The following is a 26,000-nucleotide window of genomic DNA, read 5'->3' on the forward strand; positions in this document are numbered from 1 at the left end:
TACGATTCTCACTGTTGTCCCATTATAGAGACTGTCTAGTCTCGTTTACTGGAGCTCAAATTGGACTCAAATCCTGGCTGTGCCATTGAACTGTGACCTCGAGTAGACCTTTCTGACCTCAGTTCCTCACCAGTCAGTGGGGTGGCTGGGGATGCAGTGAGGTAGTGTGTGCTACCTGGCACGTGCGTGGCACAGGGGGAGTGCTCAGCGAGCTCCGTGCCTCTTACTGTTTATTGCTGTTAGAGAGGTAAGTTCAGGACCCTGTCTTCCCTCATGACCCTGTGTGTCACTGGGACCAGGCAGCCTCCACGCCAGTGGGAGGGGGCATTGTGTAGCATGGCCGTGCCTGGCTGGGGTCCTGGCCCTCCTCTTCCAGGACCCTTGACCCTGACTCCCCTAAAACTAGAGCCCAGCCTCCAGGCAATGAGGCTAAGCTGGGAGGCAGGAACCCCGAGTCCCTCCCTGCTTGACTCTGTTCAGTCTGGGGAACTATGGGGTTGTCCCCAGTCCCTCTCTAGGCCTCAGTGTCCCTGCTTGTGAAGGGATGGTGTCTCTGGGTTCCCCTCTGCCTGCTGCTACTCCCACAGTCTTGGCTTTGGAGCTGGGAGGAAAGTGGAGCTCTGCAGAGCCTTCTGCCCTCCTTGGGGTCCAAGTGTGAAGATCTCATCTGGAGCCTTGACACACCCTGGAGGACAGGCAGAAGGGACAGCAGATGGCTGCCCTGGCCTCTCGGGGGTCTGGCATGCCGCCCTTGTGGCCACTGCTGGCCCAAACTGCAGGTCAGCCCTTCCGGGCTAGGGTGAGTGGCCCGGGCCAGAGCCAGGGTGGCAGATGGGCAGGCAGCCTGGGCTTTGGCCTGAGGGAGGGACCGTGGGGGGCAGGGTGGTGTGGGAGAAGGCAGGCCAGGCAGAGGCTCCCGCAGAGTGAAGGTTCTGGGTCCCTTAGCTCAGCTGTCATTCTTCCTGGGTCTGTTGCCCATTGATGGGTTGGGTCCCTAGAACCTGGGCAGGAGGTGATAAATTTGGGTAAGGTTTGAAATTGGGCAGGGACGCAGTTGGGCTGGGACCTGTGATACGCTCCTTGAAAGAAACACGGGGTTGAGATGAACACAGTGGGCTTAGAAGGGTCTGGAAGGCTTCTCTGAGGAGGTGGCATTTAAGTGGAGGCTTCAAGCAGGACGGGGAGCCGGTAGTGGGAGATGCAGGGGAGGGGAATCCAGGCAGAGGCTTAGAGGTAGGACAGGCAAGGTGTCTTCTGGCTGCGGGGAGAAGACCCGAGTGGCTAGAGTGTGGCCAACAAGAGGAGGAATGGGGGGAGATGAAGATGGACAGGTAGGCAGGATCAGCCTTCTGTTTTGCTTTCAAGTCCGGTGATTTACATACTGTGAAATGAGTTTTGACAAATGCACACAGCTCTGTTAACCACCACCACAATCAAGACAGAGAACCATCGACCTCCAAAATTCCCCCGTGCCCCTTTGTAGTCAGTTCCTCCCTCCTCCCCCAGCCCCTGGCAACCACTGATCTGTTTTCTGTCCCTGTAGTCTTGCCTGTTCCAGAGTGTCATGGAAATGGCTTAATACAGTACGTAGCCAACGGAGTCTGACTTCCTTCACTTAGTATAATGCGTTTGGGCTCCGTTCACGTGGTTGTGGGTATTGGCATTTCCTTCCTTTTTCTTGCAGAGTTGTATTCCATTATATGGATGTACCACCATTTAGCCATTCACCAGTTGAGGAACATTTAGGTTGTTTCCAGATTTTGGCGATTGTTGGAGGGTTTTAAACAGGAGAGTAACAGTTTACAAAAAATCACTCCATGTACTAAGTGAAGAACAGATTAGTGGCGAGCAGACTGACCATCATGGGGACTAAATCCAGTGATTTGGTGATGAATCGGGCCCACCAGAGATACTCACTAATTGTTCATACAAAACGGCTGTGCTCCGAGGTAGCCAGGGAGGCTTCTTGGTGGAGGTGGCATTTGAGGTGGAGCAGTGAGGAGGTGGGAGACAGATGCAGAATGGAAGGAGGCCCAGGCAGTGCAGAGTCCCCGTTGGAGCTGGGTGGGCTGAGACCCCGGCTCCCTGCTCCTGACCTAGCCTTAGTATCCCAGGGTTTCTAGAATGTGGTGTGCAGGGCCCAGATCAGAGCTCCCTGGGGACGCTGGGTGAACAGGCCCCTCCCAGGGTCCACCCTAGCCCTGTGGGGGCTGATTCTCTTGGGAGGGAGTTGGCCAGGGGACCTCTGCGCTGGAACAGTCTCTTCCTTGGTGGCTGGTAAGAGGCTGCCTCCTCACGCCTTCAGGAGCCTCCTGTCCCCTGTGGGCCAGCTGGGAGCTGTTGCTGAGGCTCGCCCACCCATTGCTGCTTGCTGTGTTTCTGCAGAGGGGCTTCGTGTTTGGTCGCTTTCACCTCCAGCCCCATGGGTCAGGAGACCTCACCATCTGCTTTTCCAGACCAGTTCCATCAGACCCAGGCATCTGGAGTCACTGCGAGTGTTCCAGTAGCCCCACATCTCACCCCCGCCCCCTTCTGTCCTCATTGTGCAGAGATTAATCATCTTACATTCCTGTAGGTTTCCTGAAGAAAGCATTCTTTCCTGGAACATTTTATTTTGTTTTGGCTGCACCGAAAGGCCTCCAGGAGCTTAGTTCCCCCACCCGGAGTCGAACCGGGGTCCATGGCAGTGGAAGCACTGAGTCCTAACCACTGGACTGCCATGGAATTCCCTGGAACACTTTATTTATTTATTTAAATCTTATTTTTATTTATTTATTTTGGCTGCGTTAGGTCTTTATTGCCGTGCGCGGGCTTTCCTCTAGCTGTGGCGAGCGGGGGCTACTCTTCATTGCAGTGCGCGGGCTTCTCATCGCGGGGGCTTCTCTTGTTGCGGAGCACGGGCTCCAGGTGTGCGGGCTTCAGTATTTGTGGCTCCGGGGCTCAGTAGTTGTGGCTCGCGGGCTCTAGAGCGCAGGCTAAGTGGTTGTGGCGCACGGGCTTAGTTGCTCCGCGGCATGTGGGATCTTCCCGGACCAGGGCTCGAACCCGTGTCCCCTGCATTGGCAGGCGGATTCTTAACCACTGCGCCACCAGGGACGTCCCTCCTGGAACATTTTAAATGTGGCGCGAAAGCGGAGCTCTGCTTCGCCAGCTTTATGCCCTGATGGTGGAGAGCAAGGGTCTGGGGTGGCGACCCAGACCCCACAGATGAGGCGGCTCCAGAGGGAACACAGACTCCATCTTATTTTGCGCCATGTGCTGAGAGTAATTCTCAGAATAATGTTTTTAAATGTTTAAAACAAAATATAAAGGAAAGCAAGCATATTGAAATATAGTTATCAAAGTATATTTTTAAATTATGATATAGTAATATGTGTGTTTATTAACTCATAAGATCTGGAAACAGGTCTGTTAACTACTGTAATTTCAAAGTACTGATGAGTGTATACAATATTTTGACATTTCTGCAACAGCTGTTATGGGATATGAAAATATCTGTGGTTTCTTTTGGTGCCGAAACTGTAAGTACTGCTGATACAGCCGTGGCTTGTCCAGAATAGAAGGAAACGTTAATTTTTAGTTAGCATTAGTGAAAGTAAAGACGTGATTTTTTTTTTTCCCTTCCCATCCAAGTTCATGGACTCACTGCATTCTGGTGCAGGTGAAAGAGCGTGAAGTCTGCAGCCCGAGTCCCGCTTGGAGGTGTCTCTGTGTGACCCTGGACACAGCCCACCTCCCCTGTGCTCCTCTGCAGTTCTTTGCCTCTAGAACAGAGATGGTGATTCCTGTCCTGCCTGTCCATGGGGCTTCTGTGAGGACCCGTGAGATGACTCACATGGAATGTCTTTGTAAACTGTGAAGCCCCATGCTGCCATGCAATGCCACGCTATTATTAGCGGTAGTGTGAGCTCATGTCTGGCCCTCCGGCCCAGCGTGGACCAAAAGACTCTTCCTGGCCAATTCCCTCAGGATTCCTGGGAACCAATCCATTTCAGGGAGCGGGTCTGCCCCTGAGAGGCTGATTCCTGCAGGCTGACCTCATGGGTCATTAGAGGATGTGAGGGAGGATGGACAGAGGTGTACTTGTGGGCAGGGAGTGGGTGGGTGAGCTGAGGTTCGAGAGACCCTGCCCATCCTCCTGAGGTGGCATGGGGGTCTGAGGCCTGGAGCAGCCTAGGCTCTCCCTGACTCTTTGCAGCTGACCTGGGGCTGGGATCAGGAGGGCCTGCCCTCTCTGGGCTGTGAGAGAGGCTGGGCAGGGCAGAAGCCATACTCCTTTCATTCATTCATCTACCCACCCATAGACAGTGACGGGTGCCTGCTCCGTCCCATGTCCTGTCCAGGGCTGTGCTGGGGACCAGACACGAGTCAGACCCAGCACCTGCCCTCCCCGCCAGCTCCTGGGGAAGATAGACTTGAAGACGAGCAAATGTGACCTAAAGTTGTTAGCACAAGAAGAATGGAGTTCAGAGCGTGGGGTTTGAATCAGATTGGGGGAGGAGGGAATACTCTGGAAGGATGAGAAAGTTAGCAGTTAGCCTGGCAAAGGCTCTCTAGCAGAGGGAATAGCTCAAGCAACCCTGGGAGTAGAACACACAGTTAAGATGAACTGGCCCAGGGTTACAGGGCTTGTTTGGATTCCAACTCCACCGCTCCTTTGCTTGAGCAGCTCTGGAAAACTTCTGAGCCTCAGTTTCCTCATCTGCAAAGTGGGAACATTTTCCCTACCTACCTCACAGAGCTGGTAAGGGGTCAAACTATTGTGCACGTACTGTGCTTGGACTGGGCCTGGTAATTAGTGAGCTTCCCGATAGGTGGTGGCTATTTCTTCGTCATGGTGTACCTGGACATGGAGGGCAGAGGCAAGACAGAAGTGGGGAGGAGACCCGGGGTGGGTGGGGGGGCGGTGGAAGAGGGGTTTGCTCAGATTCCAGGGTAAGAAGCTTGTACCTAACGCAGAGACCAGTGGGAAAGTGGAGGAGATAGAAAGCTATCTGCTTTTTTTTTTTCCCAATAAACAGGTATTACCTCTATAATCAGAGCAAAATAAACATTCTCTGTAAAGGGAAAGGCTGACTACCCTGGCAGCAGCGTGGGTGCCCGATCCTGTCCCCCGTCCTCCCCACTCCACTCCCCGTTCTCAGTCCAGATTAAATAATCAGGGTAAGCTTCAAGGGGAGGAGAGGTTTCCTTGAAGGAGCGGCCGGAGGGGATGGGTTTGGAGGCCTGGCAGGCTGTACCTGATCTGAGCACCTTTGCTCAGCTTCTTCAGTCCAGACTTTCTGACTGTGGCGGGGGGGTGCGGTTTGAGAATCGGGGGCCCCTGGGCTCTGAGGTGGACACTGCTGGGCAGTGTGGCCTCTTCCTGTCTGCAGTGGGGGATGAAGTCTGGGTTTCCCCACCGACGTTGGGGGGTCTCCGACAACCTTGTTGTATAGCCACTGGGCTGGCGTAGTTCAGTGGTGTTGGCCCCCTCTCTCTGCATTTCCCCGGGGCTGGGGTGAGAGGCTCAGTGGACACTGAGCTGTCTTTTTTTTTTTTTTTTTTTTAATGGAGGAAACTTTTTTTTAATTAATTAATTTTAAAAAAATTTTTGGCTGCGTTTGGTCTTTGTTGCTGCATGCGAGCTTTCTCAAGTTGTGGCGAGCAGGGGCTACTCTTCGTTGTGGCGCACGGGCTTCATGGGCTTCTCATTGTGGTGGCTTCTCTTGTTGCGGAGCACGGGCTCTAGGCGTACGGGCTTCAGTAGTTGTGGCATGCGGGCTTCAGTAGTTGTGGCTTGAGGGCTCTAGAGCACAGACTCAGTAGTTATGGCACGAGGGCTTAGTTGCTCCGTGTCACGTGGGATCTTCCCGGACCAGGGCTCAAACCCACGTCCCCTGCATTGGCAGGCGGACTCTTAGCCATTGCGCCACCAGGGAAGCCCTACTGAGCTGTCTTTGAAGGGAAGCATGAGCTCCCCACCCACTACCCGCTGGCGATTCCCTACCAGCTCCCTCGGTTGGATCAGACAGTCCCTGGATGAAGTCCTGGGAGACTGGGAGGCTCAGTGAGGTCCAAGTGAGGGAAGCAGAGTCCTACCTTCAGCCCCCTCCCCATGTCCCAGCAGCCCCTTTCCCAGCCCCCACCTCAGACCCCAAAAGCTCAGCTTCTGCTGCACACATCCCAGCAGACCCAGGCGTGCGGGCCACAATTCAGCCTTTGTGGAGTCACCCTCTCACGTGGACGGTGCCAGGAGGGGCTGACCGCATTCTGCCTGCAGCTGGGACAAGCCCCCGAGAGGCCTGGGCCCCCCCTTGGCCTCCACGGAGAGATGGAGCTGGCATGAATGCAACATCCTGCATTTGCAGAAATGGACTGTGGTGAAGGGCAGGCCTGGAGAGACAGCTGCTCATGTGAGAAAGGTCATTCATTCATTCACTTCTTCAATAGATGCTTATTGAGACCCCGCTCTGTGCCAGGCTCTGGGCTGAGGACTTGTGTGCTGAGACATGTGACTCTTGCCCATTTAAGGAAAGAGACTGGAAGGAAGGGACTTCCCTGGTGGCACAATGGTTAAGAACCTGCCTGCCAATGCAGGGGACGCGGGTTCGAGCCCTGGTCCGGGAAGATCCCACACGCCGTGGAACAACTAAGCCCGTGTGCCACAACTACTGAGCCTGAGCTCTAGAGCCTGTGAGCCACAACTACCGAAGCCTGTGTGCCTAGAGCCCGTGCTCCGAAACAAGAGAAGCCACCGCAATGTGAAGCCCGTGCACCGCAATGAAGAGTAGCCCCTTCTCGCTGCAACTAGAGAAAGCCTGCATGCAGCAAAGAAGACCCAATGCAGCCAAAAAATAAATTAAAAAAAAAAAAAAAGACTGGAAGGAAACACCCTGCATTAGAGTCACTCAGGGGCCCCCATTTCCAGGGTTTCGGATTCAGGAGTTCTCAGTCAGGGCGTGAGGATTTCTGGCAAGTCCCCCACCAGTGTTGCTAATGCTGCTGGTCCAGGGACCACACTTTGAGAACCACTGTGATTCAAGACCAGGTGGAGGAATGATGAGTGGTTTATGCTTTCTGTTTTCAAAACTGTCTTTATGACCGTCATTTACTTTTTTTAATAATTTTTTTTATGATTAACATTTTTTAAAATTTATTTATTTATTTAGTTTTGGCTGCGTTGGGTCTTCGTTGCTGCATGCAGGCTTTCTCTAGTTGCAGTGAGCAGGGGCTACTCTTCGTTGCGGTGCACGGGCTTCACATTGCGGTGGCTTCTCTTGTTGCGGAGCATGGGCTCCAGGTGCGCGGGCTTCAGTAGTAGTGGCACGTGGGCTCAGTAGTTGTGGCGCATGGGCTCTAGAGCGCAGGCTCAGTAGCTGTGGCGCACGGGCTTAGTTGCTCTGCGGCATGTGGGATCTTCCCGGACCAGGGCTCTAACCTGTGCCCCCTGCATTGGCAGGTGGATTCTTAACCACTGAGCCACCGGGGAAGTCCCGTCATTTACTTTTATAAACAGAAAAATCAGTTTTAAAAAAAAATATTTATTTGGCTGCATCGGGTCTTAGTTACGGCACGCGGGATCCTCGTTGCAGCATGCAGAATCTTTTCTTTTTTTGCGCATGCGGGCTCTTCATTGCGGCACATGGGCTTCTCTCTAGTTGTGGCACTTGGGCTCTAGAGTGCGCGGACTCTCTAATTGTGGCACATGGGCTTAATTGCCCCGCGGCATGTGGAATCTTAGTTCCCCAACCAGGGATCGAACCCGCATCCCCTGCATTGGAAGGCGGCTTCTTAACCACGGGACTACCAGGGAAGTCCCGAAAAAATCAGTTATTTAAAAGTTAGAAAAATAAGCGGTCGCCAAAAATGACTCCAGTGCCCTGGGTGTGGTCCTGTGTTGTGGGCTGTCACCTCCCATGATCTAAATGTCATACATCTTTTTTTTTTTTTTTTTTTTTTTTTTTTTGCGGTACGCGGGCCTCTCACTGTTGTGGCCTCCCCTGTTGCGAAGCACAGGCTCCGGACGCGCAGGCTCAATGGCCATGGCTCACAGGCCCAGCCGCTATGTGGCATGTGGGATCTTCCCGGACCGGGGCATGAACCCGTGTCCCCTGCATCGGCAGGCGGACTCTCAACCACTGCGCCACCAGGGAAGCCCTCATACATCTTTTAATGTAGCCCAGCATCATTAGCTTGTGCATCCCCTGCACTTCCCTTTGGCTCACCCTGCACTTTGGGTCCACTCCGACCCCCAAATCCTCCCTGTCAACATGTTCTGTAAATAGTATGGTGAGGATTTGGACATAGGCCCATCTGGAGGCTGGTTTAGCTTGGATTTAGCCAACTGGCCCACACTTCCTTAGTGCCGTTTCCTTTATGCTCCCTTAATCTCGCCAGCTGAAATGCGTGTGGACCCCTCACTTCCTCATTCCTTTAACTGGTGTGATCATTGACTGTCCCACTTCCTCCTTCTCCACTTTTAGTTCTGTCTGCTTGGCATGGGGGGGAGACTGCGTCTGTGTATACATTGGAGTAGAGGTGGGGTTCCTGATGAGGGGACCATTCCGCTGCAGCTTGATGTAGGCAGAATCATTCACTTTGCGGGGTGCTGCTGAACACCCCCCCCCCCAACTAGGAGCGAGGCTGTGGTGCCAGGTGGGAATCAAACCCTTCAGTTGCTGGTGGGAATGGGACAGTATCTGTTGTGGTTGAGAGAAGCAGATACCCTGTCATCCCCTCTGTCTTCCTTTCCTGTGTTCAGAACCATTTGAGAAATAGTCCCAGGAGTAACTGGGTGCAGATGGATATAAAAACCTCCGTGAACTTTCATACTAAAAACCAGCCTGAAGGTGCCACTTCCTAACCCTGAATTAAGCCAACCCATCCAGTCTCAGGGGCGCTGGGAACCGCAGGCCATTCCTCCGTAGGGAGCCACCCATTTTCTTTGGGGAAAGGGAGGCTCAGAGGGCTGGTGAACCCAGCTCTCCAGATGTGGTCCCTCTCCAGAGCCTGCACAGTGGTTGGTTGGTTTGCTTCTTGGACCCACCCCGCTTTCCCATCAGCACCATTTCTAGGTGCTTTCTGTGACTCCTTTGGGATGCCTTTGGCAGGTCATTCATCTCCTGTGACTCGGTTTCTCTTTTTTTTTTTCTTTTGCGGTACGTGGGCCTCTCACTGCTGTGGCCTCTCCCGTTGCGGAGCACAGGCTCTGGACGCGCAGGCTCAGCGGCCATGGCTCACGGGCCCAGCCGCTCCGCGGCATGTGGGATCTTCCTGGACCGGGGCACGAACCCGTGTCCCCTGCATCGGCCTGCGGACTCTCAACCACTGTGCCACCAGGGAAGCCCATCGGTTTCTCTTTTTAGTGTACAATTTTATTTAATCCGTTCCATCACACTAAGGGCAGATATTATTATTTCCATTTGTGACTCAGCTTTCGTACCTGCTGTTAGATATAGTAATCATCCATTTCTTCTCCTGGGTCTCCCCACTCATCCCCCTACACTCTGTGGCTAATGATTGTTTCGCGTTGGTATGTCTTTTTGTGATTGTTTACATAACAAGACATGCCTCCGTGCACTCAGTATTTGTTGGGAGCCTGCAGGATGCTGGGCCCTGTGCTGGGTGTGGGGCGTACAGCGGGGAGTGAGGTAGACGTGGGGAAGCCCCCCAGGCACTCACGGTCTCTCTGGGAGACAAACTCTTAAATGAAGAATTGCTGATATACCCATGATAACAAAGGAGAAGTGAAGGACATCTGGGAGTTGATGACAGAGGTGGTCAGGAGCTGCCCTGAGGAAGTGAGGTCATCCCCCTCAACCCCCTCCACTTAAAACCCAGACTCAGATTCTTTACTCAACCCTTCAAGGCCCTGGATGGCTGACCCCTGTCAGTTTCCCCAGCCTCAACTGACCCCTGTAGCTACCCTGGCTGCCTTGCTGTATCTTGACGCACTGAGCTCTTTCCTGCCTCTGGGCCTTTGCACACACTGCTCCCTGCCTCTCTCTCTGCATGGCTGTTCCTTCTTGCCTCAGCTCAAAGGTCCCTTGAGAGGCGGCCTCCCCGACCTCGTCCTCTAACATAGCACCTTCCCCCATTACTCTTTCATATTACCCAGGTGTTTTGGTTCTGGTTTTTTGGGTTTTTGTCTTCCCAGCTCTTAACAGTATCTGAGGGGTTTTTTTATCTTTCAGTTTACTGTGGGTCTTGCCAATGAGACTTGGGGCTCCATGCAGACAATACAGAAAGGGCCACGTTTGTCTTGGTCACCACTCTCCTTCCCCACCCCCTGTGCCTGCACAGAGCCTGGTACACAGTTGGTGTTCATAAATGCTTGTTGAATGAGCCTCTTCTGCTTCCCCAGTGTATTACTTCCCTATTGCTGCTATAATAAGTTACCGCGAATTTGACTTAAAACAATCCCAGGGCTTCCCTGGTGGCGCAGTGGTTGAGAGCCCGCCCGCCGATACAGGGGATACGGGTTCGTGCCCTGGTCCGGGAAGATCCCACATGCCGCAGAGCGACTGGGCCCGTCAGCCATGGCCGCTGAGCCTGCGCGTCTGGAGCCTGTGCTGCGCACCGGGAGAGGCCACAACAGTGAGAGGCCCGCATACAGCAAAAAAAAAAACAACAAAAACAATCCCAGATTATTATCTTATAATTCTGGAGGTCAGAAGTCTGAAAGCCAAGGTGTTGTCAGGGCTCCATCCCTGTAAAGGCTCTGGGGAGAATCCATTCTCTCCTGCTTCTAGAGGCTGCCTGCATTCCCCGGTTCATGGCCCTTTCTCCATCTTCAACATACATCACCCCAACCTCTGCCACATCGCCTTCTCCCGCTCTGAGCCCCTTGCCTCCCTCTTATACGGATGCTTGTAATTACACTGGGCCCACCCAGATAATCCAGCAAAATTTCCCAATCTCAAGATCCTTAACTTAATCACATTTGCAAAATCCCTTTGCCATGTAAGGTAACATTCACAGATTCTGGGAATTAGGACATGGGCATCTTGGGGGCCCATTACGCGGTCTGCCACACCCAGACCCCCTGAGGTGTGCCTAGGACAGCATCGAGTGTGCCCTGCACTCCAGTACCCTGGCCACTGCCATAGGGCCCAGCGACCTGACCTCTCCTTCCCTCTGCAGGACGAGATTGAGGAGCTGCGGGCAGAGATGCTGGAGATGCGGGACGTCTATATGGAGGAGGATGTGTACCAGCTGCAGGAGCTGCGGCAGCAGCTGGACCAGGCCAGCAAGACCTGTCGCATCCTGCAGTACCGGCTGCGCAAGGCTGAGCGCCGCAGCCTCCGCGCTGCCCAGACTGGCCAGGTGGACGGCGAGCTCATCCGTGGCCTGGAGCAGGACGTCAAGGTAAGCCCAGGGCCCTCCCAACCCTCACAGGTGCCCTTTCTGGGGGGTCGGACCATGAGCCTGAGTGCCCAGGTCAGCTCCCTCCTCATGTGTCCTTGGGCAAGTTCCATCATCTCTTTGGGCCTCAGCATCCTCATCTGTAAAATGGGGATCCCTAGGAACTGACAGGCCGTCTACCACGGTCGTCCCAAAGTGGTATCATAAGATGATACCTACTAACAGCAGCTGCTGTGTGAGTACGAGCCACACACCTGGTGCTGGGCTCCAAGTTATCCGTGCATAGTCCATGGAGGTTTCTTTCTTGTGCTGATGGAGAGTAGTGAACGTCTGGAGTTGAATAAGGCTGGTTTAAATCTTGGCTCCAGTATGCCCTAATTTTATGATTTTGAGCAAGTCACCTGTTTCAGTTTCCTCATCTGTAAAACACGTGTAATGGCAGCCCCTGCCTCACAGGGTTCTATGAGGATCAAATGAGATCAGGTAGGTAAGAGGTCACTGTAGGCACTGGAAAAGGTTAGCTAGTAATTCTTCTTCTTCTTCTCATTTTCCGGATGAGGAAAGTGAGTCTCAGAGAAAGGAAGTACCTGTCCAAGTTCACGTGACCCTCCATGGAGCTGGCAGAGCACAAACTTATCGGCCTCCCATGCTTGCTGCCTGACCTTGTTGATCTTGGCCTCAGAGAGCAGGAAAGGGACGGCCTGGAGGCCGGCAGATGGGGCTTCCAGAAGAGAAGTCTGCTCTGCCTGTCTGTATGAGCCCTGGTCTGGGAGCTGAGAACTCCAGGGGACCTGGCGCAGCACCCTGCTCTCAGAACTCAGCCCAGTGTTATCCAGGGATGTAGGAGCTGGGGGCAGGGGCATCTGGCACAGCCTGGGGGACTGTGGAGTCTTCCTGCAGGGGTGACCTCTGAGGTGAGGCCTGAGGTGGAAGAAGGAATGTTGAAGGAAGAGGGCCCCTGTAAGGGGAGGTGAAGAGTGAGCACCAGATCCACACCGGCCTTTGCGTCTCCCATCGTCTTGCATGCGCTGTGGGCACATTGGGATTGTAGGTCTGCTGTACAAGTGAGGAAACAGCTCAGAAAGGTTGTATCTCCAAGGCCAAAGTGTACCTGTACCTAAGAAGGCAGCTCTTGAGATAAATTGTTCTACAAATATTCAAATTCCAGGTACCAGATCGAGAGGGTGTGGGGTGAGGGAGAGCCCTGGAAGCTTAGAGGAATCTGAGTTTGGGGCTTTGGGGCGAAGACACCGAAAAGTCAGCCTTAGATGAGGAAGGGGTGGAGGAAGGCTGGAGCTGGGAGCAGACTAGCTGGCTTGCTCTGTGGGAGGAGCTGAGAGCAGCTGGTGTGTGTGTGTAGAATGGGGAGGGGGGGAGGCCCTCTGGAGTCTGGGCGGAAGGGAGCGGCCCCTTCTGTTGGGATTTGAACTAGCCAATCAGCAGCTGGCTTGGCCCCTTCCCTCCCTCCTGTCCCCGTGCCTGCAGCTGGAGCGCTGAGCTCATCCGCACTGGCCTGGGCTGGACAGCTTTGGCCGCCTCTCTGTGTCCCAGGTGCTGGGATGTTCTGGGGCATTTTTTGGAGGCTTTCAGAACGCTGACTTCCCTGGCGTCGCCTGGGAGGGCTTGAGAGACCCAAGTGTGGAGGGAGCTGGAGGCTGCCTGGGAGGGTATCCCCGGGGGCCCTCCGACTCGCCGTGCCAGCAAGAGTAGACAGGCGTGAGGCCGCCTCTTAGAGTCTCAGTTTCCCCTTCTGTTAAAAGGAGGGCTTCGAGCAGCTGAATCTCCAGGGCTTTTGCAGCCCCAGTGGTTTAAGCAAGCAGGTAGATTACTGGTGAGGGTGCCATGAAAGAAACCTCAGGCCTCGGCCCTCCCTCTCCCTCACCCCCACCCCCAGGCTCTCTCACTGTCTGCTGGTTCTCACAGCCGGCAGGACCCACAGACGCTCAGCAGGAACATTGTCCAGCATGAGGAGGGCAGGGGTGGGGAGGGGGAGAGACCTGCTCTACCACTTGCTTGCTGTGTGGCTTTGGGAAAACTCCTTGACAGCCCTGAGCCTCAGTTTCCCCATGTGGAAAATGGAGATGCAACAAGTCTCTACCTGTAGAGATTTTTGTGAGGCTAAAATGAAATAGCTCAAGTAAAGAGCGTGCTGAGCACGGAGTCCGGCTCGGGATGCTCCCTCAGCAAATGAGCAGATGTTGCTTGGCGTGTTACTGTTCAGGAGAAGAACTTAAAAGGCACTAGTGGGACAAATGGCTGGACCACGGTGGAGAAGGGGGCCAGAATCTCTACCTCCCTGGGTAGATAAGTGTAGCCTGGAGGTTTGTTCACCATGGAGATTCCCGGGCCCCACCCTCAGGGCTTGGGATCCTGTAGGAGGGCGTCAGGTCCCGGGAATCAGGGATGAAAATTCCCACCTGAAGGGACTCTTGTGGGAGGCCCGAGGACACACCGGTAAAACAATTCTTAGAAATAGATGTTGCTGAAGAAAAAGTTCTGGCTTTGGGTTTAATCCCTGGGTGACCTGAGCAGGTTACTTTCTCTCTTTGATCCTCAGTTTCCTCATCTGTACAATGCGGGTAACATTCCTACCCTCCCGGGGTTCCTGGGAGGGTTTCGCCACACAGGACCCAGATGCTGCCTGGACAGGGGGTGCTCCTTAGTGACGGTTCCTATCCCACACCCTGGGGATTCAGAGTGACAGAGACCCCTTAAAGCTTTAGGCCCAGGAGCCAAGGGGCCCATGAGCGAGGTGGCTGTGGCCCGGAGGCTGCTGGCTGCATTTGGCAGGAGCCAGACCCCAGCGCTGTAACAGTGACCTCATGGCTGACAGCATTTGTTTGTGCTTTGGGGATTTGCCCTGGTTTCCAGAAGCTGCAGCTGCTTCACCTCCTGTAGTATCTCAGCCCCCCAACCTTGGGGGTAGTTGGAAGGATCATGAGGGGATCAAATGCGACAGGCAGGTGGGGCCCCGTGAGCCCCTGACACAGTGAGCCCACTGTTGCACTTATTTTTAATACTCTTATTATTGATATTAATATAATGTGTCTTCAGGCTTCAGGCCAACAGCGGCTCAGACTGAGAGCAAGACTCCAGAGTTGACCCACCTGCTTTCAGACCTTGGTTCTGTAGCTTCCTGGCTGTGTGGCCTCAGGCAAATGACCTTTTCTTTCTGAGCCTCAGAGTGGGGATGATATTCAAAGCACGTTCCCAGGGGATGAAAGGCATGTGGTGGGTGCATGGGGAGCGACAGCTGATTCTGCCTGATTACCTGGGAGAGCCAGGGGGCCCAGGACCACTGAGGCTCAGAGAGAGAAAGGGAGAGGCGCAGGCAACCAGGCTCCTGCCCTCCAGGCATGCATGCTCTTTGCTCTGTGGACCTCCATCAGGGGCACAGGGCTCTGTGGGGATCTGAGATTAAGGGCTCTTTTGTCCACACTGGAATTCTGTAAGCTGCCTGGGGCTAGGCCTTCTTAACAGAGCACCCCTGGGGGTAGAAAGCAGTTGGAGAAGGGGGTTCCATGGATGATGGGGCAGAAGGCAACTGGGGACTCACGGAAGGGATGAAATCCATAGAGTCACTCATGAACCCAAGAGGATCCAGGAATCCACATGGATCATGGCTTCTTGGTGGGGAGTGGGTCACCTGCCCAGGTCAAGGCCATGGTGGGGACGGAGTGAACCCCAGGTGGAGAGGAGCTGGCCCAGGTGGGAGCATAGTTAGGAGAGAAGCCCCCACTCCTCCCAGCAGCTGATCCCGCATCCCAGTCAGGGACACAGCCCTCTCTGGACATCTGGGGGTGTGGGCAGTTGGGGGGAGCACCCCCCGCCAAACTAGGGCATGTGCAGCTCCCCATGTTTCAGTCATTCACTCCTTCATTCCCCTCCCTTTTTGCTTGCTGGGGTCTTGGATTTGTTTGTTCATCCAACAAGCATTTATTAGGCACTTAGTGTGTGCCAGACCCTGTGAGATATGAAGGAGCCCCGGCATGGCCTGGGGCCTGGACCTCTGTGCTCCACCACTCCTGCCCCCAGGGGCTACGCAGATGAATGAATGAATAAATGAATGAATGAATGGAGTATTGGTCAGGACAGGGACTCACTGGGTGACCTAATAGCCTAAAACCTGGGACCTGGGGCTGAACACCCAGACACTAAACTCAAGAGTGAGGTTGTGGGGTGTTGGGCCAACCTGGATTGAAATCAGTGCACAGAGGTGAAGCAGTAATCTTGACAATGCATTAAAAATCATACTTTTGAGCACCTGCTATGTTCCAGCCACCAGCCCAAGCACTATGTCTTTTTTTTTTAATTTTTGAATTTTATTTTATTTATTTATTTTTTACAGCAGGTTCTTGTTAGTTATCTATTTTATACACATCAGTGTATACATGTCAATCCCAATCTCCCAGTTCATCCCACCACCACCCCACCCCCAGCCGCTTTACCCCCTGGTGCCCATACATTTGTTCTCTACATCTGTGTCTCTATTTCTGCCCTGCAAACCGGTTCATCTGTGCCATTTTTCTAGGTTCCACATATACGCGTTAACATACGATATTTGTTTTTCTCTTTCTGACTTACTTCACTCTGTATGACAGTCTCTAGATCCATCCACATCTCTACAAATGACCCAATTTCATTCCTTTTTATGGCTGAGTAATATTCCATTGTAATATATGTACCACGTCCTCTTTATCCATTCGTCTGTCGATGGGCGTTTAGGTTGCTTCCATGACCTGGCTATTGTAAGTGGTGCTGCAATGAACATTGGGGTGCATGTGTCTTTTTGAATTATGGTTTTCTCTGGGTATATGCCCAGTAGTGGGATTCCAAGCACTATGTCTTTTATTCCTCACAGCAGGCCTCGTGACTAGGCTATATCAACACCCTTTTACTGATGACGAAACCGAGACTTCAAATGGTTAAATAACCTGTCCTGGGTCACACACCCAGTGAGGGCTGGAATCAGGCTTGAATCTAGTCTTCCCACCTGCGAAGTCCTCGTTCTGCTGGTGAGGGATTGCTCCCCCCACTTTGTGGATGAGGAGGGTTTGGTGGCCTAGAGAGACTGTGGGAGGAGCCTCGTGGGCCAGCTTCCAGCTGTCCTAGGAGGTCTTCAGGGGGCTGAGAGAGGCAGTGGGCAACGGAGGGAGGAGGGGGAGGCAGGGCTCGATTTCCTTTCTGGCCGTTGTTCTTCCTGGCCTGCCTTGCACACTGCCAAGGGGTCCGTGCCGAGTTGGGCCTGGGCCCGCAGAAGGCAGAGCCAGGGAGGGCCCTCTTCCCTTCCGGCAGGGAGGAGGTGCCACAGCCATTTCCGAGACTGGCAGGCACGAGGCACTGGGCTGTCTGCCCCACACATACCTCTTGCTGGCAAAGCCCTCACACCCCTTGTGGAGCCTGGGCCACGCTGGCCCTTCAGCCAAAGCCCCTGAGCTCCCTCCAGCTTGGCCCACACTAGCTCTGTTTGACTCTGAGCAAGTCATTTGCCCTCTGAGCCTCAGTTTCCTTGCCAGTAAAATGGGGGCAGAGTTGGGGTGAAGAGGAATGAATCTGGCACATAGCAGGTATTCAACAAATGCTAGTACTTAGTCCACTTGGGGATGGGGGCTAGTTGTGATTTACCAGCTCAGAAGGGCCTTCCTCATCCCCAGAGAAGAGACCCCCTTTCCTACCTTTCACCCCAGCCAGCAGGGGACAGGACAGAAGGGTCCTCAAGGAAACGGGGTGCTCTTGCAGCAGAGTCCTGGAACCGGGATTGGAGTTTGCAGCTCCATTAGCTCCTTCTGTAGGGATGACTTGGACATCTGCCCAGCCTTTGTCACTGGGGGCATGTTCTGTATCCCAGACAACTGGAAATAGGCCTCATGGTCTGTGTCACACTGTGACCCCCAGCAAGTCATGCCCGCTCTGGGCTCAGCGCCTCCCAACAGCAGCTACCACTTACCCAACGCTCACTGTGCAGGCACTCGGCCAGGCCTTTGTGCAAGAGCCGATGCAGTCCTCCTGTCGGCCCGTGAGCTTGGTGCTGTTATTATTGCACCCATTTTGTAGTTAAAGGAAAGACCCAGAGTAGGGAAATAATTTGCCCAGGAACGTATGCTGGTCACTGGCAGAGATGGGGTTCAGATGTCTCTGGGGATGCCCATCTTGCTCTGGGTTTCCCCTCTCTTTAAAATGATCTTCTTGGAGGGTAGTGGTGGTGGGATGAACTGGGAGATAGGGACTGACATTTATACACTAATTTGTATAAAGTAGATAACTAATAAGAAAATATTAATGAACCACTGTATGAAAATAAATAAATAAAATTAAATTTAAAAAAATAAATAAAACGATCTTCTGGCCCTGTCTTAAGCTCTGGTGAGAACTGGGCAAGAGGGTGGACAGGAGAGGCTTTTGGAAGCATCAAAAGGCTCAGATAAAAGTAAAGGCATTGCTAAGAACAGGCTTTCTGGGAGCTGAACTATGATGTGGACATGGGAAACACAGGGTGCCTGGGTTTGGGTTTTGGTTCTACCACTTCCTGGCTGTGCAACCCTTGGTGAGTTACTTGACCTCTCTGTGCCTCAGTTTCCTCTTCTGTAAGTGGGGGTGATGAGAGTACCTGCCTACGCTGGGGTTGCTCTGTGGTAGAGGTAGGATGGCCTGCTCATGCCCTGCTCATCACCCACCTTTGCTCAGGTCTCTAAGGACATCTCCGTGCGGCTGCATAAAGAGCTCGAGGCGGTGGAGAAGAAACGGGCGAGGCTGGAGGAGGAGAATGAGGAGCTTCGGCAGCGGCTCATTGAGACCGAGCTGGCCAAGCAGGTGCTGCAGACAGAGCTGGAGCGGCCGAGAGAGGTGAGGCCCCCGTCCACCCCGGCAGGGCCAGGCCTGGGCTGGGCAGGCATGTGCCAACCCCATCCAGCCAGTGTCTCTGAGCCTCTGTCTCTGCACAGTTATGCCTCCCTGGCAGAGCTGTCTATTCATTCACTGCTCCAGCACGCGCTCCCTGAGCACCTACTGTGTTCACTGTGTGCTGGATACTAAGGACACAGGGGTGCGTGAGAGACACCTGGTTCCTGTCCTCCAGGAGCCCACAGGCTAACGAAGGAGACAGTCAGCCATCAAAGGACCACAGCTGGGAGAGGATTGCCTGAGAAAACATGCAACAGTGCTGAGCAGGGGACCCAGCCCTCTGTGCCTCAGTTTCCTCATGTATAAAATGGGATAGTAATACTTCAAATCATTGGAAGGACTAAGTGGTATAGATTTTGTGGACACGCTTTAGGGACTGCCTGGCATTGCCACTCGGTATAAAGTCACTGCCGGGTCTGGGCAGCCTCTGGCTGGTGTCTCAACACATTTCCAGGACACAGATGCTTTTCTTTTTTTAAATTTAATTAATTAATTTATTTTGGCTATGTTGGGTCTTCGTTGCTGCACTCGGACTTTCTCTAGTTGCGGCGAATGAGGGCTACTCTTCATGGCAGTGCGCGGGCTTTTCATTGCGGTGGCTTCTCTTGTTGAAGAGCACGGGCTCTAGAGCGCATGGGCTTCAGTAGTTGTGGCTCGCGGGCTCTAGAGCGCAGGCTCAGTAGTTGTGGCGCACGGGCTTAGTTGCTCCGCGGCATGTGGGATCTTCCCGGACCAGGGCTTGAACCCTTGTCCCCTGCATTGGCAGGCGGATTCTTAACCACTGCGCCACCAGGGAAGCCCCAGATGCTTCTTGAGTGTGACCCCAGGCACCAGCTTCTCTGTCTTTGGTCATGAGAGTCCTTCCACCTGGCATCCCATTCTTCCTTCTGCTGTGTGTTAGGTGTACAGCATGTTAAACACCATGCTAGACACTTTCCATGATTTTCAGAAAGGCCTGATGAGGTTGTGATTGTACCAGTTTTATGGATGAAAACACAGCCCTGAGGGAGGGAGCGATGTCCTCCAGGTCACGTAGGGCCCGGTGGGCTGTGCAGATTGGAAACCATCAGCCCAGGTGATGCCTAAGGGCTGGAATCCTCCAGAATCCAGGGGTCTGTGTCCCAGGCGGCCCCGGTGCCTTCTGCCCCCAGAGGCACAGCTGGGCCTCAGCTGTCTGGCTGCGCATGAGGCATGCTAGGATCGAACGTTGTTCCGGGGCACAGTTCTCACCTTCCCAAGGGCAGGCGTGCCAGCATTCCAGGACAGACACCACAGCCCTGAGGCCATAACAATCCTTCTGCTGCCCTCCCCACTGGGTGTGTTGGTGTGACGTGCCAAAGGCTTCTCGGTGTGGAGATGGGAGGTGTTTGCTACTCAGGGCTGCCCAGGGCTCCTGCCCTCCATGGCCTGGCCAATAACAGGGAACCATCTTCACACATCTCATCGCCGCCACCCTTGATAGTGAAAAGGAGAGACAGTTTCAGAAGGTGCCTTGGATGTCAGCCTGTTCCCATTGTAAAGGAGAGGGAACAGAGGTCCAGAGAGGGAGAGCCTGCCTGAGCTCACCCAGCCTTTCCTTGCCTGAGATGGGGCTGAGACCCTGAAGCCACCTCCCCTAAGTTTCAGTTTCTTCATCTGTGACATCAGGATAATAACAGTACCCAGTTTATGAAGTTGTTCGTGATCATTCATAAGATTGGGTAACCATAAAACACTGTGAAGAAGTTAAAAAGAATAAGGTAGTATAGCAGTTCCTGAGAAAGTTAAACAGAATTTCCAAATAAGCCAATTCCACTTCTGGGTATATAGCAGAATTGAAAGCCGGGACACGAACAGATATTTGTACCCTCATGTTCATAGCAGCATTATTCACGGTAGCCAGAAGGTGTAAGCAACCCCAATGTCCATCAATGAACCAACAGAAATGTAGTATATACCTACAATGTATGTATAATCTTAAGCAGGAACGTGATTCTGAAACAGGCTACAACGTGGGTGAACCTCGAGGACACTGTGCTCAGTAAACTAAGCCAGACACAACAGGACAAGCATTATATGATTCCACTCAGATGAGATACTGAGAGTAGTCAAATTCATAGAGACAGAAAGTAGGTTAGAAGTTACCAGAGCCTGGAGGGAGGAGGGTATAGGGAGATACTGTTTAATAGGGACAGCATTTCAGTTTGGGATGATGACGAAGTTCTGGAGGTGAATGGTGATAATGCCACTGGATCGTACCCTTGAAAATGGCTAAAAATAGCAGATCTTATGTTATGTATATTTTACTGCCATCAAAAAGAAAAAAATGGTTAAAATAGTAAATTTTATATTAGGTGTACTTTCCCACGATTTAAGAAAAAAGGCAGATACATATGCACTGATGTGGAAAGATCTCTAAGATACATTGTTAAGCGGGGAGAGGAAGCTACAGAACCATACGTATTGTGCAGTCCCACTAATTATTTTGGAAAGTCATACAGAATGAACTGATTTCGAAGCCTGTGTCTATATGTGCAAGTGCATAGCCTGGAGGAAAGTCTGGAGGAAAACCCACTGAACTGAGGCATTAGAAATGGTAGGAGATGGTAGGCAGTGGCTTTTGCTTTTTATTCTATGATTGCTGTATTTAGGGGGTTTTGGGGGGGGCGCGTGGTTATTATTAGTGAACTTTTAAATAAAGTCAAGCATGTAAAGAGCCCTTTGTGGTGCCTGGCACACAGTTGGTGCTCAGGAAACACTGGTTCACTTCCTCTTGAAGGCCACGTCAGTGAGGCTGGCCTAGCCCTCCCTGATGTGCCCCTGGGTGTCTTAGGATCTGCAGAAGGAGGCGTGGCCCTGTGTTTATTTGCTGATTGCCCTCTCTCCTCCCTCTCCTTCCTGATATGGTTTCTATGGAGACGAGGGTCCCTTAGCAATTCTTCTGCCAGAGCTGTTCCAGTCCCATCATCGAGATCTGCCTTTGCCATCCTGACAGGTTGCTGTGGCGATGCTGTCACCCGGCTGGGAACAGGAGCCCCTGGCCTGAGCTGATGTGGTTGCTATGGAGATGGCTCTTCGCTAGAGAGAAGGGAGGGTGGCCTGCCCCAGCTGTGTTCTGCAGTGGCACCGTTGCCAGCTGGAATGCAGCTCAAAAATCGTAACACGAGCCACCGCCACCCCCAATCCAGGATCATTCCCCGTCTTTCTATTTTAGGCAGAAAGCCAATCTCAGTGTCGATGGGATTTATTATAACATAGCTGCTGTGTCTGAGCGCTTGCTCTGTGCCAGGCACTACACTAAGCATTTTATGTGTGTCTTCACGTTGTGTAGCCAGCAGCCTCCCAAGGTACATCGTGATTTTGTCCCCATTTTATTTTATTTTGTTTATTTATTTTTTTGGCTGCGTCACACAGCTTGCGGGACCAGGGATTGAACCCAGGCCCTCAGCAGTGAAAGCGTGGACTTGCTGGATATAGATGGGACAGGGGAAAGACAAGGATGGCATCCTAACCCAGGACTCCCCATCTCCCAAAGCCACACTGACTCTTACGGTGATGCCCGTGCCCTCCTTGCCCCATCCAGGGGCCTTCCTAGAACCCAGCTGTGTTTTGGAACCTCTGAAGAGGCCACTCACTCCAACGAGTACTTCCTTCTCTGGCCCAGGCTTCTTGGCCCGATTCCCACTCCCATGGGGTAGGAAGGGCACTCACCATAGTATCAGTTCACCTGGGTTCAAATCTCAGTTCTGCTGACGTCGTCATCTGATGCAGCCTAGCCGTGGCCTGTGTGCTGCAGGGCAAACTCGAACTTGGAGTTACACGGGCCTGAGTTTGAATCCTGGCTTTGCCACTTATTTGCAAATAACTGTAGTGTTGGGCAAATCATGTAACCGCTCCAGTGCTCAGTTTGTTCCTTTATAAAATGGGAATATGGGGACTTCCCTGGTGGTCTGTGGGTAAGACTCCACGCTCCCAATGCAAGGGACCCAGGTTCGATCCCTGGTCGGGAAACTGGATCCCGCATGCATACTGCAACTCAGAGTCCGCATGCTGCAACTAAAGATCCCACGTGCCGCAACTAAGACCCAGCACAGCCAAAATAAATAAATGATAAATTTTTTTTAAATGGGGGGCTTCCCTGGTGGCTCAGTGGTTGAGAGTCTGCCTGCCGATGCAGGGGACACGGGTTCGTGCCCCGGTCCGGGAAGATCCCACATGCCGCGGAGCGGCTGGGCCCGTGAGCCATGGCCACTGAGCCTGTGTGTCCGGAGCCTGTGCTCTGCAACGGGAGAGGCCACAGCAGTGGGAGGCCCGCGTACTGCAAAAAAAAAAAAAAAAGGGAACGTGAATCCCTACATCTCAGAGGTGTTTATGAGAATTAATCAAGACAAGCAGGTAAAATGCTTAGTGGAGAATAAGAGCTCGGCAAATACTGGTTATCAGTGTCATCACCTGTGGGCCTTAGTTCAATAAATATCCTTCTGCTGCCTCTAGCAAGGAGCTCTCCATATCTGACTGCCAGGCGCCCGTGGAAGGAGCAGTTAGGCAGCAAATCAACGCCTGCACTTGGCAGCCTCTGCCCCTGTACTTTGATTTGGGGTCCGTGTCAAACCGCTCTGTTTCCTCCACTCAAATGGTCTCCCTCAGCCCGGAGCCACACCGACTCTCTAGCTGCTTCAGCCACTTTGGAGGAAGAATTCCTCAGTCTTTGAGATGCACCCCTACCCCAGGCTCCCCCCGGAGTAAAGTTGGTACACACAGCACAGTCTGTGTTTTCAGTGAGACCTTTTCAAACATCCCCTCTAAATTGGATGAAAATCTACCCAACTGTTTTGGCAGAAGGCTTGTTTTATTCCTTGAAGGTTGGTCTTTGTTTCCTGGCAGCATGGAAGCATGGAAGGTGTTAGAAGACAGGGGGCCTCTCCAGAGCTGTGCTCAGGCAGCCTCTCTGTGTGGGCTGGAGGGGCGGAAGTACCCTCTTCTGATCTCCTGGAGGAGGGCAAGGAGGGCAGAGCTTCTGCTCCTACTAGGAGCCGTTAGACCAAGGATGCTTAGAGGCACCACCCCGGCTGCTCAAAAGCGGCCTTGTGAGTTGCTGGTGGGTGGGGAAGCCCCTGCTGCGTGCCAGGCCAAGGACTGTGCCCTCGGGGTCCGGCACTTGTGACTGGCATTCTTGTTGGTGCCCGGGTGCTGTCCTGCCCTGCCCCAGCCCGCCCACCTGAGGCCCAGGGCCAGAGCATCTGCCCCTGGGGGCTTGACAGAGGGGCTGTGACGGGCCTTGGCTCCCTGGAGGGGCAACGCGGTCCCCCAGGCCGCCTGGCCAGCTGCTGCCCTGCAGAGAGGAGGAAGGTCTTTGTGCTCTGTGAGCCTGCCTTGTTTTCCCTCCAGAGCCGCAGAGCAGTGTGGGAGCCTAAATGGCTTAGATGAGGTGGGGGGCAGGGACAGGGGCAGTTCCATCCAGAAAAGGCTGGCACCACTTTGGTCCTGAAAAGGTTTGCTGCTTCAGCCCCTCTTCTCTGCCCACTGCCCTCCCTTTCTGGTGGGCACTCAGATCTCACCCTCTGAAAATGTGTTGGAATGGTGTTCATGACTTTTCTTGGGGAAGTACATTTTAAAAACATTTTACTATAACTTTCCCCTCCCACCCAACAGGTAATATATGCGTAGTAGAGAAAGACTAGGAAATACAAGCAAGCCATAGGGAGAAAAAGTTTCACCCAGTATTCAGAGGGAGTTCCTCCGAGTAATTACCAAATTACTATTTGGGTGGGAGTACTTCCCAATATGTTGTACTTCCAATACGTTTTTCTACATATGCGCACACACATATTGAAATGTATATATGCATTTTTTTTTACTAAAAAAGTAATATAAGCTCAGTGAAGCAAAAATTTCATTACAAAAACATCTAAATGCATGCCTAGCATACCTCTAAGGGTGGACACGTCAGGCTCTGGTTGCACTGCTTGCCTCGGGCAAGAGAGCTGGTCACAGGGTTCACTGTATTCCTTTTTGGTTTGTTTCTTTTTTTTTGTTTTTTTTGCGGTACGCGGGCCTCTCACTGCCGTGGCCTCTCCCGTTGCGGAACGCGCAGGCTCAGCGGCCATGGCTCACGGGCCCAGCCGCTCTGCGGCATGTGGGATCTTCCCGGACCGGGGCACGAACCCGTGTCCCCTGCATCGGCAGGCGGACTCTCAACCACTGTGCCACCAGGGAAGCCCCCTTTTGGGGTTTTTTGAAGTTTGAAGTATGTGAGTGTGTCCTCCAAAATGTAAGAAATAATAATGATACATAAAATAAAAGAAGAAAGGCTCCCCTAACCACTTCCCTCAATACGACGCCTGACTCAGCCTAACCTGTGATTTGGTTTGGTTTGTGTCTTTTCAGGCCTTTCTCTGTGCTTATATGATGTATATTCCTCTATGTATTTTTTTTCATAAAGATGGGATTACGTTACATGCACAGTTTCTGTAACATACAGAATAATATAGCATGAACACAGACTGTCTTTTTAAAGGCTGGATGTTTTGGGGTTTTCTTCTGCTTTAAGGTGCTTATTATAAAAGTCAAAGATCACAGAGTCGAGTAAACATAGGAAGGAAAGTCTAAAAGAACACCATCTATTTCAGTATTTTAAACACAGAGCCAGAGATCTAGAAGGAGCTCCAGCTGACCCTCAGCTGTGGTCACCCTCAGGAGGAGAAGGGATGGGGGTGTAAACAGGGGGGCTTCTGCTTCGTCAGAACAGTACAGATTTACAGTGAGAATGTGTCTTTATATATTAATTTATTTTTTAAAATACTGTATAATTTTTAAAAACTTTAAAGAGAAAACGCTGGAGGACTATGTCTTCCCTCCTGAAAAAATGTGGGGGAAGAAAAGTGCAAAGTGCAAGTTCCCTGTACTCTCATCGTTATCAGCCTGGTGCTTGTTCTTTAGACCATATTCCCCCACCATGCACATGTGCACACGTGTATACACACACACACACACGTCTTATCTTTATAAAAATGGTAACGTGTTCTGGCTTTTTTTTAAATAACAGCTTTACTGAGATGTAATTCACATACCATATAGTTTGCTTTTTAAAGGATACAGTTCAGTGGTTTTTAGAATACTCAAGAGTTTACAGCCATCACCACTCTCTAATTCCAGGACATTTTCCTCGCCCTAGAAAGAAACCCCAAGTCACTCCCCATTCCCTCTTCCTCTTCCTCCCTGGCAGCCACTCATCTACTTTCTGCCTTTGTGGCTTTGCCTCCTCTCAACACTTCATGTAAATGGATTCATACGCTGTGTGGCTTTTTGCGACGGGCTTCTCTACCTCAGCATGTTTTCAAGCGTGTTGTAGCATCGAGCAAGGCTTCGTTCTTTTCCGTGGCTGATACTGCCTTGTGTGGCTATGCCACGTTTTGTTCATCCATTCATCAGTTGGTGGACATTAGGGTTGCAGGTTTTGTGGGGTTTTTTGTTTATTTTTTTTATTTTTCGGTACGCGGGCCTCTCACTGCTGTGGCCTCTCCCGTTGCGGAGCCTGTCGGACGCGGAGGCTCAGCGGCCATGGTTCACGGGCCCAGCCGCTCCGCGGCATGTGAGATCTTCGTGGACCGGGGCACGAACCCGTGTCCCCTGCATCGGCAGGCGGACTCTCAACCACTGTGCCACCAGGGAAGCCCTGCAGGTTTTGTTTTGCAGTTTCCTTTCGCTCACCAAGCTGTCTCAGAGATTTTACCGTGTCCGTGAATCTCACCCTCCCTCTGTCCTTTTTCATGGCT

The 26,000-nt window shown here is 52.5% G+C and overlaps 1 protein-coding gene across 2 annotated transcripts in view; it reads left to right on the forward strand.

The window, feature by feature from the left end:
- MTCL2 (microtubule crosslinking factor 2) overlaps nt 1–26,000 on the forward strand; it is a 67,078-nt gene that overhangs the window by 9,432 nt on the left and 31,646 nt on the right. For both annotated transcript variants that reach the window (XM_069541471.1, XM_060030827.2), the window contains exons 2-3: nt 11,125–11,349; nt 18,031–18,189. In XM_069541471.1, the coding sequence (XP_069397572.1) occupies nt 11,125–11,349; nt 18,031–18,189 (384 nt within the window). The remainder of the gene's footprint in view (nt 1–11,124; nt 11,350–18,030; nt 18,190–26,000) is intronic.

Source organism: Delphinus delphis, chromosome 15 (genome assembly GCF_949987515.2).
Source record: "Delphinus delphis chromosome 15, mDelDel1.2, whole genome shotgun sequence".
In the NCBI taxonomy this organism is placed as follows: Eukaryota; Metazoa; Chordata; class Mammalia; order Artiodactyla; family Delphinidae; genus Delphinus; species Delphinus delphis.